At 32.7% G+C, this 14,769-nt stretch overlaps 2 protein-coding genes across 2 annotated transcripts; both read right to left on the minus strand.

The window, feature by feature from the left end:
• Window positions 1-7,415: 7,415 nt before the first annotated feature.
• LOC133815803 (5'-3' exoribonuclease 4-like) lies at window positions 7,416-9,280 on the minus strand. Its single transcript, XM_062248599.1, has 5 exons — window positions 9,203-9,280; window positions 8,842-8,999; window positions 8,526-8,630; window positions 8,356-8,431; window positions 7,416-7,568 (listed from the first exon to the last, which is right to left on the minus strand). Exons 2-5 carry the CDS (start codon window positions 8,967-8,969, stop codon window positions 7,482-7,484), a joined length of 396 nt encoding a protein of 131 aa, XP_062104583.1. The 5' UTR covers window positions 8,970-8,999; window positions 9,203-9,280; the 3' UTR covers window positions 7,416-7,481.
• A 2,455-nt stretch (window positions 9,281-11,735) lies between these two features.
• On the minus strand, window positions 11,736-13,437 carry LOC133815804 (E3 SUMO-protein ligase SIZ1-like). Its single transcript, XM_062248600.1, has 4 exons — window positions 13,322-13,437; window positions 12,523-12,565; window positions 12,003-12,075; window positions 11,736-11,895 (listed from the first exon to the last, which is right to left on the minus strand). Exons 1-4 carry the CDS (start codon window positions 13,421-13,423, stop codon window positions 11,784-11,786), a joined length of 330 nt encoding a protein of 109 aa, XP_062104584.1. The 5' UTR covers window positions 13,424-13,437; the 3' UTR covers window positions 11,736-11,783.
• Between the last annotated feature and the right edge of the window lie 1,332 nt (window positions 13,438-14,769).

Raw genomic sequence — 14,769 nt, forward strand, 5'->3', positions numbered from 1 at the left:
TTGTAAAACTCAAGAATGTTGGTTTTTATTGATCAAATCAGAGATTATGCGCAGCGGAACAACAATCAAATTGTCGGATTAATCCCATAAGATTTCTAGATCTACTTCTTCACACTCATATATATATTGAATCAAGGACAAGAATAGAAAAATTACCTCAGGTCCTTCCTTGCTACTATCTTTTCGTATGGCTGAATCCTTGAGATCTCACACCAAGATCTTCCAAAATGTTCTCAGGCACAAAAAGAACGAGTGTGGGCTCGCTATACAAATAATAGGCAATAACTATTTATCAGATGTTCTCAACACATGAGATCTGATAAAGTTTGGACCTAGGTTTTGTGAAGAACAATGACCTTTGTTTTTGTCACTGTTCTCTTTCTCTGAGAGAATTCTAGATATTTTTCTATCCCTGAAAACTTACGTTCTGTGAAAACTGATATCCAATATTTAATAATATCCAATATATTAAAATATTTGTTATTTTAAACAAATTCAAAATAACTGATCAGTTATCAGATTTTTGTTTAAATAATAATATTTTAATCATATTAAAATATCTCATTATTTATTTAATATTTAAATAACTAAAATTGTGGAATCAAGAGACTCAGTCCATCTCTTATGCGTGTAGCACAGTGCCTGTGCACTGTGCCACACGTGTACTACATGTCTGTGCAGGCATGTGATTTTTCCCAATTTTTATTATTATTTAAATACAAAAAATCCCAAAAATAAATTAATTCAAAATTAATTATATTTTTGATAAATCAAATAATTAATTAATTCTTAATTAATTAATTACACATGATTAAACAATAATTATGTTTGATACATAGAAAAATATTTTACTTATCACATAAGTCATTTTGCCCATTTTTTGTATTTGCCTTTGACAATGATTGTTTGAGTCATTTCGCGGACCATGGACCTATTATTGGGGTTTTATGCCCTAATTAAAACCCAAATTCTTTGTAATCTCATTTTATTATCAATAAAAGAATAGAAATCATTTTTTGACTTGGTCAATCACTTTGCTCACATGTTTTATTTTCATGATTATTTGTTTAATATAAACTTCTATTAAATCTTGAGCATATAGCTAATCTTATTTATAGTGATGTAATCACAGTGGAATATAAATATGATTATATGTTCAAAATAAGTTAGTCCTAAGATTAGTCAGTGCACTGGATTTACACTGACTTGCCAATCTACGATATGATCTACTTATACATCACAGTGTTATGTTCTTTCCAGAACATTAGCAAAGTAGATAAGATCGGATGTATTTGTTACATCGGACATGACCGATATTGACAGTTGATAAGATAAGTAAACATACTGTTATTATCTATTCTAGTCATATCATATAGTTGGCCATAGGTCAATTCAATCTCAATTCTGAGTGGTTAGTATTCTAACTAATTGTATTATTTGAGTTCTTTGACTTGTTCGTTACCAGCTTACCCTACGGACTAGCCCATACTTACATCTTGGGAACTCGGTAGTATAATTGAGTGGGAGTGTTAATCATAGATATGAACATCTATAGCTTCTGATGAAGAAGTGAAATGATGGCTTCCTTTTAGTTTGGTTCAAGGTGTTAAATGATAGAGATCTCATTTCAGTAATTAAATTAGTTTACTGAAATATCATTTACAAGGAACTAAGTGTTTTAAGGATAAAATACAATGAGGGGTAAAACGGTATTTTAGTCCTATCTCATTGTAGACCGTCTATAGAGGATTGAGTGACAATTATGGTTGTAACAATGGATAATTAATAGCATATCTATATTTGTTATAGAGCGTTCTATGAATTCAAGAGTGCAATTCCAAGTCTATAGTGGAGTCACGAGGAATTAATAAGTTAGTAAATTTATTTGTTAGATTTATGATAACTTATTGGAGCTTGATTTCATAGGCCCATGGTCCCCATTGTACCTTGGATAAAATCATCTAGATAGTCTCAATTAATTGATTTAATCATCAATTAGAATTATCAAAGTTGACCAGGTCAATTTTGGATAGTTTCACAGAGTTGTGTAATTTTGAAAAGAAAAGAGAAATTATGGCAGATTTATTAATTAAGATAAATTGGTATCTAAATTAATAAATAAATTTAAATCAAGGTTCAAATTATAAATAATTAATTTGATAAAGGATTTAAATAATTATTTAATTAATTAAATCAATAGAAAATAATACATGCCTTGATTTTAAGTCCAATGGGCTTATAATCAAATGAGAAATTTCACGGGCCTATAGCCCATGATAATTTCGACTTAGGGCTTCAAAATGGCTATTATTTTATTGATTTTTTAATTAAATTAAATGGCCTAATTGAGTCTATAAAAGGAGTGCTTAGAGAGAAGTCAAAACAAGAAGTTTGATAAGTCACAAGTCAGATTTTCTGATAGTTTTATATTCTCTCTAAACACAAGTCCTTTTCTAAGCCACTTTGTTATTTTCTCTTCTTCTCTCTATATCTATCTCATGTGTTGAGAATTGCTCACACTAGTCTAGGTGGTTCTAAGGATACATTGGAAGATCGTGAAGAAAATAGAAGATCGGTTCAGTTTTTTGATAATACTCTGCGACAGAAAGGATACAAGAGTTAGAGAAACTGAAGGAAGGACTCTTAATTCCACTGCGTATACTGTAAGTATTATATTATTTGTTTCTCTTTGAATTCAATTTTAGAAACATGTTTTAGGCTATCTTGTATTAATTTGTTTAATATTAGATATACATGAAAATAAATAAAGATCTTGTATAAGCTTTTTCCAACAACTGGCCTCAGAGCTTTTGGTAATCTTTATTTTCATGCATGAACATGTTTAAAATTGTATTATTTGATATGTTTGAATAATTGGATGGTTTTCATGTTTTTATGAGCATATTGATTTTATGTGAATTTTAGCAATTTTTAGGTTATTTTGTTGTATTTTCTATGCTATTAATTTTTATATATGCTTTATTTTGTGTAAAACATGTTAAAAATTAATTAGAAAATGGTTTTGGTTTGAAAAATTGCTCAAAATTTTTTTGGAAAAATTTGGCCTGGCTACCATGCGCGCGCGCGCACACGCGTGCGCACCAGCGCACGTACGCGCGCCACCGCACCCCTCCGCGCGCACCCCAGCCCCGCGCGCGCGCCACCAGCAGCCAGAGCACACTCGGGTGAACAGTACCCGATACGGGTACTGTTCATCCAGAAATTTTTATTTTTTGAAAAATTAATAAAATTAAAATTGTAGAAATTTATTATTTATAATCAAAACCTAAAATATCTTTTTTGTTTTATCATTTAAATTTTTTAAAATAAGATATTTTGGTTAGTTGAGATTTAAATAATTAGATATTTTTTACAAAGATTCAAATTCAAATTTAAAATTAGACTAACAACTTAATTTTAAATATTTTAACATATTAAAATATTATAATTATGATATCAAATATTTAAGATATTTTCATTTAAATTCTTGATTTTGTTTTATTAAATCTTTATTTGAAATAATAAATATATTTTTATTCTATAATTTTTAATATTTAAATTATTTGAAATTTGAACATTGTTTGTTAGAAAATTTTATGGATATTTGAATTTGTTTAACTATTTGAGATATTTTAGGGTTGTTATAACTGTTTGTATTTTATTATTTTTAAATGGTTAAAATATTAGATAATAGTTGTAACAACACAAGATATTTTTGGAAAATAGTTTAGATATTGATTTTAAAATTTAAAATTAGTTAAATTTTGAAAAATATCAATTTTTTTTCTTCAGCCAATTAACAATTAACTTGGGCTATGTAACGCCCTGGTTACCCCAGAACAGTTACGGTGAACGGTGAACCGAAAATTTGACCCGCTACCCGAGTCCTTTGGTTAAAAACGTGATCTAAGTGTTAATATCAGGTTAAGGTAGAAAAACCAGCAAAAAGGAAAGGGTACATTTCATTAAGTAAACGAACTGCTCATGAGCCTTTCAAAATATTTACAAGTAGTTTGTAATACAAAAGAGTCGCTACAGTTCCAAATTTACAATCCCCGCCGGCCTAAGCGGCAAAAATAGGGCAGACCCCTAGTCCCTCTGAGAACTCCTTGACCGTGGCGGTCAAGCGGCCCTGTATGTACATCACATCGCCCAAGCTCTCCACTCAAAGTTGGCCAAGTTTTTCCTTCCCTTTACCTGCACCACATAGCACCCATGAGCCAAGGCCCAGCAAGAAAACATAATAAAACATGATATAATATCAACAACGATCATAATAACCATTCAGGACTATCAGTCCAACAAATAGGTGACAATAGCCAAAAGTCACAATAGTGAGCATCGCTCCCTCTAGCCATGTGACGATAGGGTCACCAGGGCTTAATTGATAAGTGATTCTTTCATAAGCTTGGTCAGGACAGGTGTATGGTGATTAGTCACCAATATAACCTTCCTCACGACTCTAGAGTCGAAACTATGGACAACGTCCCTTAGCCATGTGACAACGGTCACCGGGGTCATATACCTTGGCTATAATCATCCGGTCGTAGACTAGGCAAGCGCTTATAAGTTCTTCGACCTTAGGGTCGGTCCCGCATTAATGCCATAGAGCCACTCAATGCGTGATCATCGACTTTAGAGTCGGTCCCTGACTAGTCAGCGTCTCAAACAGGTAATCAGCCTTCACTAGCATTTAATATGTAAACCATGTCCACATATGTCAACCAACATGCCTCAATACCAAACCATGCATGTCATATACCTGTACAGGGTGCAACTGTATTCATACACTGCTTTCTTACCTCAAGTTCGAGCAAGAAGCACGATAAAGACGACCCCTGAGAACGATCGATCCTTTAGTTCCTTAGCCGTTACCTAATCACAACCAATTATAACCTCCATTAATGAGAATCCACAACAATAGGGTCTTAACCTAAGCACCACCCTCGGGACCTCGAAACATGCCCACACGGTGAGTAGATTCGATCCCGGGCCTTAAGGATTGAAACCCCAAGTCAAAAACCCTTAAAAACACTCAAAACGGGACTTAGAAGGAATAGGGTAGCGCTACAACGCTCAACCCCTAGCGCCACAGCGCTCTACATAGAACCTCCCAAGCGCCAGAAACCCTCCTGAGGAGCGCTATAGCGCCCTAAGGTGGGCGCTGTAGTGCTACCTCCAGGCCCAAACTCCCCTAACCGACCTTCTTCAACTCCTTCCAAGCTTCCATATCCTATTCTTGATGCCAAATGAACCCAAAAACCATTCTAACACACACCAAACATCACAAGCATGGGAACCCTAGCCAAAACTCCCAACAAAACCATGAATTCATCCTAGAAATCTCAGCTGCAACATAAAACCAGAACAGAGCAAACCAGAGAAAACCATGGTTAGAAACTTACCCAAAGCTCGGCTTATGATGGTCTTCAATGGTGGAACACACTCCCAAACTCCCAAGGCTTGCTTCCCAAGCTTGAATCCTCAAAATTGGTTCAGAAACCACAAAGAAAAATGAAGAAAAGAAGGTACGGGAGAACTCTTTTACATACTCTGTTTTTCCACTACTTTCTTCAGCTGACAAAGGTTATATCTATCCTAGGGGTGAAATGTCCATTTTACCCCCAGGTCACTTAATACTTTCTAAAGGCTCCCAAGGGTATATTTGGTACTTCCCTCCTAACTCGTTAATCATAATTAACGCTCTCCAATTCCCGCTATTCTCAATAATCATAAACACCAATAATTCACATCCCGTTACCCATAATCTCCTGGTAACGCTCTAATCATCAAAATCACCCCTAGACTCAACCCAAGTCCCGACACTTAAACCTGTTGTGACTAAACCGCTAACCAATAATCTACGATCGTCTCAAGTCAAACATCTCGAACAAACCCACATCATAATGTGGTCTCAACACATATCATCGACATGCATACAATTAACATTATATTATAATATAATTCTCATAGACATGCATAAACACATTCAATGGCATAACTAGACAATTATGGCCCTCCCGGCCTACTAACCCGGCCATTAACCATAATAGGGAATCCGGGGAATTACAGGTTAATTGTTGATAAATCCTATTAAAATTAAATTAATATTTTTTATTTTCAAATTAACCTAAAACCAAGTTGATTGTTGATAAATGAAATTTAAATTAACTATTGTTAATTGTTGATAAATTTCATTTAAATTGACTTATTTTTTGTAAAAATTTAATTAATTTGAATTTTTTTTGATAAATTCTAGATAATTAATTGTGGTATTTTTGCAAATGAAATAAATTGTGGTATTTTTGCATAAATTCATAGAATTGCTCATATAGTAACATGATTAGGCCCATCTAATTATAACATGTCTGTTTGCACTATATGTGCTATTTTTGCAATTGGGCTTAGATGCATATAATGGCCCATATGTTTGTTAGATATATGGTATTTTGCCAAATAAAATATTCATAAAATGATAGGTTTTATTGGGCCCATTAGAAAATGTAAAGTTTAAATTCCTCTCTTGTGGGTGATTCCACTCATGAAGGCCCATTTGCTTTGCATGACTATAGTGCACTACAAGAAAAAACAGTATTCATAACACTTAAAAACTGCTAACCAGGACTATTGATAGCACTTCTGAAAATGCTAACATAGCCCCTGTTATTAAAAGTCCAGTCTTTTCTATAACAGTTTTTGAATGTTATGTTCGGTGTTATCTTAAACTATTCAATAACACATTTTTAGGTGCTATAATATTCAAATAATAACATTTAGATAGAGTTTTTGGTTATAAATTTGAAGTTTAATCTTGTACTTTTTTCATAACACTTTTCAACTATTACATTTGATTATTTTGATAACATTTTTAGTCTGTTATATTATATAAACCATAACGATTTTTTACGCTTATAATATGTTTTTAAATCATAACATATAGTAATAAAATTTTAAATTTTATTTTGATAAGTATGCTTATATGGTTTTTTTTAATTAAAAGATTTTCATTATTGTATTTTGATAAAAAAAATTCAAAATTAATCATAAAATGTAATTCTCAATAGATTGATAAACCATAAGTATCACATTAAACAATAACTAATTCAAACCATGAATGTATCTACTTCATGAGATCTTAGTTCTAACTTAAGTTTGAAAGCATAACATAATAAAGTTTTATAATCTTGAACAATTTTTACTTCAAAAATGAAAAATTGAAACATTACAAGATACACAAAAGTAAACCATGCGCGAAACTTGCTCCATCCTTCAATTCATCATCCTTTGTGCACTTGTCTTTGTTGTGAGTCCATTTGTTTAGCTACAACAAAATTTAAATAAGTAATGCTTCAACTTAAAGTTATAGTAAACTACAAAAGTACATAAAAAAAGTTAATTACCTAATTATAACTTTATCAGCTGGCCATGCAATTATACTACAAGCAAAATCTGCTCTATAAAAAGATAATATTAGGGCCTTCTCACCTTAAAGAATGCAACCGTCCAACAACAACAGACTTCTCATGCCAAAAAAATGGTGTGGGTTTAACATGCTTCTTGAGGATAGACTGCATAAACATAATACCAAAAATCAGCTTGACCCAAATTATATATTTGTGTTTGTGTGTGTGTGTGTATTATATACATGCGTTTATAATCAAAGCAAGAGAAACTGGGAGCATCAAATAAAGTAAGTTTTCTCATTGAAAAGTTTCCATCAATACTTTGTCTCAAATTAAAAGGTAGGTGTAAAAATCGGGTCATTTAAAAGTTAAAAGGTGCCATTGGTGCTCAAAACCAAATGTTTGTTTTCCAATCCAATCACACAATTTAATTGGAAAAGCTGAGATGCCAGGCATCATTAATGCCATACAAACAATTACTCTAGAGTCCAGACTAAAACTAACAAACAAAGTTAATAAACTGATTCATAAACACAAAAATAAATCATTGGTAATGAAAGTTACTACCACCATTTTTTTTTTTTAACTAGGCTCTCCACCTAAAAAATTTGAACAAGAAACCATAGCAATTGCTATGTAGGTGCCCAGGAAAAATTTGAACAACAGATCTTGTTGGAGTAAATTACATGCCTCACCATTTGAGCTACCCCTCTTGAGTTACTACCACCAAATTAACTAGTTCAGATTAAAATATTTTCAAAGATTTCCTTACCAAAATTTATTTTCATTAGTTCCAATGAGAATTGTTTGGAAGCACATGCTATAGAAGAAATTTGTATATCCTTATCTAGTAAAATTTCAGAACTCTTTTCAAGTCCCGCATAGAATTATGTTGCATTAAACTTCCAAGATTTAGAATATTAACTGCTATAAAAAATACAAACCATTGTACCTTATTTGGATAATGAACTCCACTTGGTGGTCTAGGAATGTGTACATGGAAGGCTGGACACTTGTAGAACACTGACCTAAATAAACAGAAACAAAGATTTATCAAATATGATAGCAAAGATTCTCATTTGTATACGTCCAGACGTGATGAGGAAGTAACATGCAACTTACAAGACTTTATTATCAGCAATCATATCCATGCAACTAATTGGTGAATCTATTTGCGCAGGCTGCACTGGTCTATTAGAAACAAAAATGTAACCATTCATCCCACCACTGCAAGATTACGGATATACAGCAAAGTTAGCACTAAAATTGTGAAAAGCTCGCACGAAAGAACTAATTCAAAATTGCTTGTCATCTTGTAAAAATGACTTCTGATTTAGAGAAAAGTTTTCATGTTCACAGAATATACTGGATGTCTATGTGGAAACCTCTACATTTTCACCAAATCTTGAAAATAAAAAAGAAACAACGGACAAAATACCTGGATTCTGGATCAATGTCTTGTTTGACTTGAGTACTGATCAAGTTCGGATGATCAATATTACTTCTATAGAAAGAAACTATCTTTTTTGCTAAAGGATAAGTCACATGAACAAATAGCACATCCATACCCAATTTGTTCCTCTGACTCTCCTCATCCTACATACAGAGATACCCAATAAGAAACCTCAGAAGACAAAACCCATCACATACATATATAGGAAAATAAAATGAGAAAGTGGTGAAATAGTTAACTTTATACGGTTATAATCCTAACAGGTAAGCACCTTTCTTTTTATATGGCACTTGATGACCTAGATTAGTTCGTAAAGAAACAATAGTGTTGCAATTTAAAAGAATACCGTCAATGTGTTTTCTACTCTGGCAACTTCTGAGAGAAGGCTGATTTCTTCGATAAATGGAAGTTTGCAGATAGCCTGAGTTCCAAGCAATACAAAGTCATCGAATTGTTAGCACAAGCTCAACCTATAGAATTGCCATTTATGAAACTAAAATATATTTCAAAAACAGGTAAAAAGCAAAAATTGTTTCTTATACCTTTAGCCTTTTACAGGTAAAAAAAGGTCAAAGGCAAAAGGTATAGAAAACAGTTTAAAAAATGGGCAAAAGAACTGTTTTCTATAAACATCTTAAAAAGGAATAAACAAACAAGAACAGATTAACAGAGGCATCTTATCAAAGAAGTTCCCTATCAGTGATGTAATCAACCACCACTTCACCATATATACATGAATTGAACATCAACTACGCAAAAATATAATCAATATCTGCAAGTTACATAAAAAAAATTTATGATAAAACTTCGTTTATTATTTGATCATGACAAGATACAAAATTTATCTTATACTCGAATATAAAGAATTCAGAATTGAACGTACTTGCCAAGAAAGATAAAGCTTACTTAAATTTTTAATTACCTATGGAATAGAAAGCCAACAAAGGTGATAATGCATCAGTCATAAGCTTCCTATAAGACTGGAAGAGCGTGTGCACTGTACATGCACAAGAGGGTAAATATCATATGACTAATAAATGAAAGCCAAAATGCATAAATATAAACACAGTTTAATAATTAAAACCTTGCAGCGGGGAGTACAGCCATCAACTGATCAAATGGTTTAAAGGGTTGCCCAAGCATGAATTGAACCTTTAACTCTTCAATACCAACAAAATCTGAAGCAAATGGAGCATAGTGATAAGGATAATACCTGCAGTTGGACAATGAATTTATTAAGTAATATAATTTCAATGAAAAACATGAATGTTGTGTTACTTAAAAAATTGTGAAATTTTGGAGTTTCAAAGACATATGCTTCAAGGACACAAAACCTCAAAGCAGACTTTATTTCCAAAAGTCACTCAAGATCTGATTACATGCACTTGGGAAGAAACACAGGACTTGAAAATGGGGAATGTGTAGAAACATCCATTTATGCACACATTCTTATGCCAAAGCCTAAATGCACTTTATTTCTTGCAAGCCAGTCATAGAATTTTGTCAGAGACAATGAAAACTGCGACTATTTTGCTTACTTACAAGTTAATCAATTCAACCATCCAATGCAGTGTTCAATATAAAAGCAATTAAACTACCTGTAAATTTACAAATATAAAATTACATGAAGAAGAAAAAAAGTGAAACCTTAACGTGAGGAAGAGAGGCTCGCATACCATTGCTAGGAGCAGACTCCTCCATAATAATAATGCATGACCCAGCAAATCCCTTCTGTATATTTCAACACCTACATAAGATACCAAAATTAAGAACTAAAGTTGCTCCAAACAAATAATAACACAAAACTAAAGAATGTGTTCACACTATAAGGGCTAATAGATATAACCTGAATGGGGAATTATAATATCAAGAGTTTTTAGCAGAAAATCATTATAATACAAACTAGAGTGAAAAAAATAAACATACTACACCTGATATGTTCACATTACAAAAAGGGAATTTATAGCCAAACAAAAAAAAGTCAGTCTCAGGTCCACAATGATGTGGTAGGTGAACCCCAAAAACAAAGAGTAATGTGTTCTACTTTTGTAGTATAGCCAACCATTAAACCAAAACAAAAACAATGTAGAAAATAGAACCATAAGCTGCCTATATAGTTGGCAATTATTAATAAATAGAGCATAACCAACTTCTCTTACCACATCTCTCCGAACCTTCTCTATGAATTCTACCATACCTTGTTATGTTATAAACACATAAAGAAAACTAATGTGTTACAACTTCTTGACCCAATCTATTTTTTCATCATACTCTATTTTTTACATTATTTTTTATTTTTATTTCCAACCCAATACTCTAAATATCACTTAACTTAAAAAAGTACTTTTTTATTGTGCAGATACTCTAACTAGCTAGCTCTCATGTATTTTCTTTCATTCCTACTAGACATAGGAAGATATAATACTATTTGACTTAATTGAATTACAATTTGATTAAGTAAAACTAGCCAGAAAAAAAAACCTTAAAATTCTCACAAATTTGAAAGAGGCCATACATAATCATATATTCTAAAACTACAAATTCACCTAAATAATCTATCATAACATTTTACACTAAATACAAAAATGTACAAAGTAATAAATACCAAAATCAAATGCATATTGATTTCCTTTTTCACAAAATAAAAAATAAACCCAAAATCAAATTATATATTTAAGATTAAAAGTAAACTTAAAACGTGGATGGTTAAGATAAATTCAATCAGAATATAGGCATTGAAATACAACTAGAATATACTTAAATACTTATACTTATACTTAAATATACTTAAATACACAACATAAAACATAAGCAACATTAAGAGGAACATAAGCAACATTAAGAGGAACGAAAACAAAGTGTGTGACAAATACCTTGATCATTGACTCCTTTTCTGATGAAATCCCACAGAGGCACCGAACCTTTGTTTATGACTGAAAAGAGTGATCATCAATTTCCCCTTTGACTTTCACATTATTGCTATCTGAGACACCCTGTCCCTTTGACGCTAAATCAGGGGCTGCAGACACTTGCATTTTTCTGAGAAACAGGAAAATGTATTTTCTAAGGGAAAAAAAATAGACTGTAGCAAAAAGAGTAGAATCCAGTGACTTTATGAATCAGATAGTGCAAGATATAAGACAAACCTATATATGTCATCTACAAGCTGTGCCACCTGTTCCTTCCCCACAGCATTCTTCTTTGCCCACAATTTAGAAACTGTAAAAGAGAACATAAATTCAGCTAGAATTAATTTCACACAAAATAAGAGAATTTAGACCACAACCAGGACATGGTAAAAGCAAGAAACCTCAAAGCAGAATGCTCAATTACAGTACTAATAAGCACAAGTTTGAGCAACCCAACCAAATTCTATACCAGGCTACAATGCCAGAAAACTAAATTTGAAATGGAAACTAACCTATAGAAAACATAATAATAACTTTTTTAGAAAAACAAAGATGTGTGATGTTGGCAGTCACTGTTTTAGTGTTTAAGACTGACTATTTAATAGATATCTACCTAGACAAACATCAACTACATAGCCAAGGTCCAAATATATAAATTTCATTGGAAAGAAAAGTAAATAACACAAGACTGACAAATGCAAATGAAAGGAATTTAGCTATTTTCAGGTAGGAAAGCAAAAAAACACACCATCTATACCTTGATCATCAGATAAAACAACCAATATCCGGTCAACAAGGTCCTGCATTAATAACAACAAATGTAAAGTCATAAAACACCAATCCAAAAACATTAACAAGATGCTCAAAATGAATCATTAAAACAAACACCCTTCTAGTAAAAGCATAAATAGACAATATTTAGACTAAAATTCATTAGTCTTGTGCAAGTAAGGTGTCATCGCAGAAAATTATTCTCAGATGGGAAACTGTTACAAGAACTTGATGTTATTGTATCTTTATTACAGATAATCATCAAGTTAAGTGATCAAATCCCTGCCCCTACTGTCAAACTGTTTGCCTTTCTCCCATAATTGCGGGAGAGGCAGATAAATAAGAAAAAATTAAGATTTATTGAGAATACACACCAATACAAAAGTCAATTGTGTATGAATTCTGTATTAACTGAATAACCAAAAAAAAATACTAGTACAACCTTTTCTCTTACTAGTGGGTTACACAACAGGAGGTAACCCTCTCCCTTGCCCATAATCCCTTCCCATAAGAAAGGCAAAATTTGACCTGATGTTCTGCGACATGACACCAAATGACTAACAACTACCAATTAAACTAGCTAGCACCTTCTCAGTAAAACCTTTACAAAGCCAACATCACAAAGAAGTTATTGGATTATGCATACCAAAAAACAAATAGTGCTACTCCTAATCAACAAAAAAAGGAGCAACATGTAATTTTTAAACGTTGAAGCCAAAGTGTGATAAATTGCCAAATCCACATGCAGGCAACACCCAGCACAAACAATTTCTTTAGCATCTCACCTGCTTCTTCCCCTGCTTTGAAAGACCTAAGTGAGTGAGAACATCCTTAAGCTCTTTTATTCTAAAATATGCCAACTTTTCCTGCAACAAAAACAAACACATCAATAAACCTTGAATGCAACATCAACAATTCAACGTACAAACACTTTCAAATAATTTCATCCTAAAATAATTTCAACACCCAAATGATTGAAATAGAGAAGTACCTGAGAGCCAGCAAGCTCCTCAAACTACTTGACCCAATCATCCATCATAGCATTATTACCCAAGTCCGGAACAAGTGGCCTGGCAAATAATATTGAGCATAACATTTTCTTACTCAATATACAATACTCAGATTCAAGAAATCCACAGATAATAACAAGATTCAAAAAGAAGATATATTTGATGTGGTAAACAACATATGAAAATTAAACACTGTAAAAAAATTAATACCCTCATACGAAGACTGCGTCCACCACGAATGGCAAGGTCAGCCACCAAAAGAGCACATATATATTACTCGGAGATCGTGAGCTCAAGCACCGCCGCACCCACGCCGTAGACCCATCGCCGCAAGCACCGTCGCACCCACGAGCGAGCCACGCCGTAGACCCACGAGTCAAGCCTCCCTGTCACACGACCCCATCACCTTGTTGCACACCTGCAACAAACAGAGAGAAAGAAAGAAAGATTGAACGAGAGAGTTGCTGAGAGAGAAAGATAGAGCATGAGAGAGAAACAAAGGAGGCGTAGGGTTATTAGGGATTTTTTCTTTTGTCTTTCATTTGGCGCCGAAGTGTATAATTTACCGCCTAAAATTTTTAGTCGGGTCAAACAATAGCTTTTTTTAAAATATGCTATATTTTAATGTAATATATAGGCATAATTGTTGTAGTGGTGGGCCTAATCAATTAATAACAATTAATAAAACGAAGGTTTAAATTCCTGTCTTTTGGACCTTGTATGGAAGATAGGGGGCCTTTGTAGTGGGAACGACATACTGGACCCAGCCCTCCTCCATACAAGCCCAATTGTTAAGGCCCATTTACCTGAGTTGGACTTAATTGTATAGGTTCATTATATTAGTTAAACCTAAATATTGATTAGCAACAAATTAATTCTAAATTAATTGAATTTGTTTCAATGTGACACTTTAGAATTAATAAGAAATTATAGGACTTTGGTTTAAAAAAAATTTAATCTGTTTAATTTTTTTTAGGAAAACCATAGTCATTAATTTTCTAAAAATAAATAATAAAAATACTATTTTTAATTTTATAATGAGCTTATTTTAAGAATTTTATTTGATCTCCACCGCTGGTTTAACATAGTCAATAGCTTAATGGGGCCTCGAGGCGCTTTGATTCATCCCCCTACGGAAGGTGTTCATTAGTTATTTTGACAAGGTTAGATTTCGAAAGATAGATAATTATAGATCAAATTCTACTAGACTCACCCCTACGGTG

Source organism: Humulus lupulus, chromosome 2, assembly GCF_963169125.1.
Source record: "Humulus lupulus chromosome 2, drHumLupu1.1, whole genome shotgun sequence".
NCBI lineage: Eukaryota > Viridiplantae > Streptophyta > Magnoliopsida > Rosales > Cannabaceae > Humulus > Humulus lupulus.

Coding starts and splice junctions, on each gene's coding strand:
- LOC133815803 (XM_062248599.1), bottom strand. CDS start 8,969: ATGGATGTGCTATTTGTTCATGTGACTTATCCTTTAGCAAAAAAGATA. Junction 8,432..8,525: donor ATTGCTGATAATAAAGTCTT/GTAAGTTGCATG, acceptor CTGTTTATTTAG/GTCAGTGTTCTACAAGTGTC. Junction 7,569..8,355: donor GAGTTCATTATCCAAATAAG/GTACAATGGTTT, acceptor ATGTTTATGCAG/TCTATCCTCAAGAAGCATGT.
- LOC133815804 (XM_062248600.1), bottom strand. CDS start 13,423: ATGTGTTTGTTTTTGTTGCAGGAAAAGTTGGCATATTTTAGAATAAAA. Junction 12,566..13,321: donor CAAAGCAGGGGAAGAAGCAG/GTGAGATGCTAA, acceptor TTATTAATGCAG/GACCTTGTTGACCGGATATT. Junction 12,076..12,522: donor TGTTTTATCTGATGATCAAG/GTATAGATGGTG, acceptor TCTCTTTTACAG/TTTCTAAATTGTGGGCAAAG.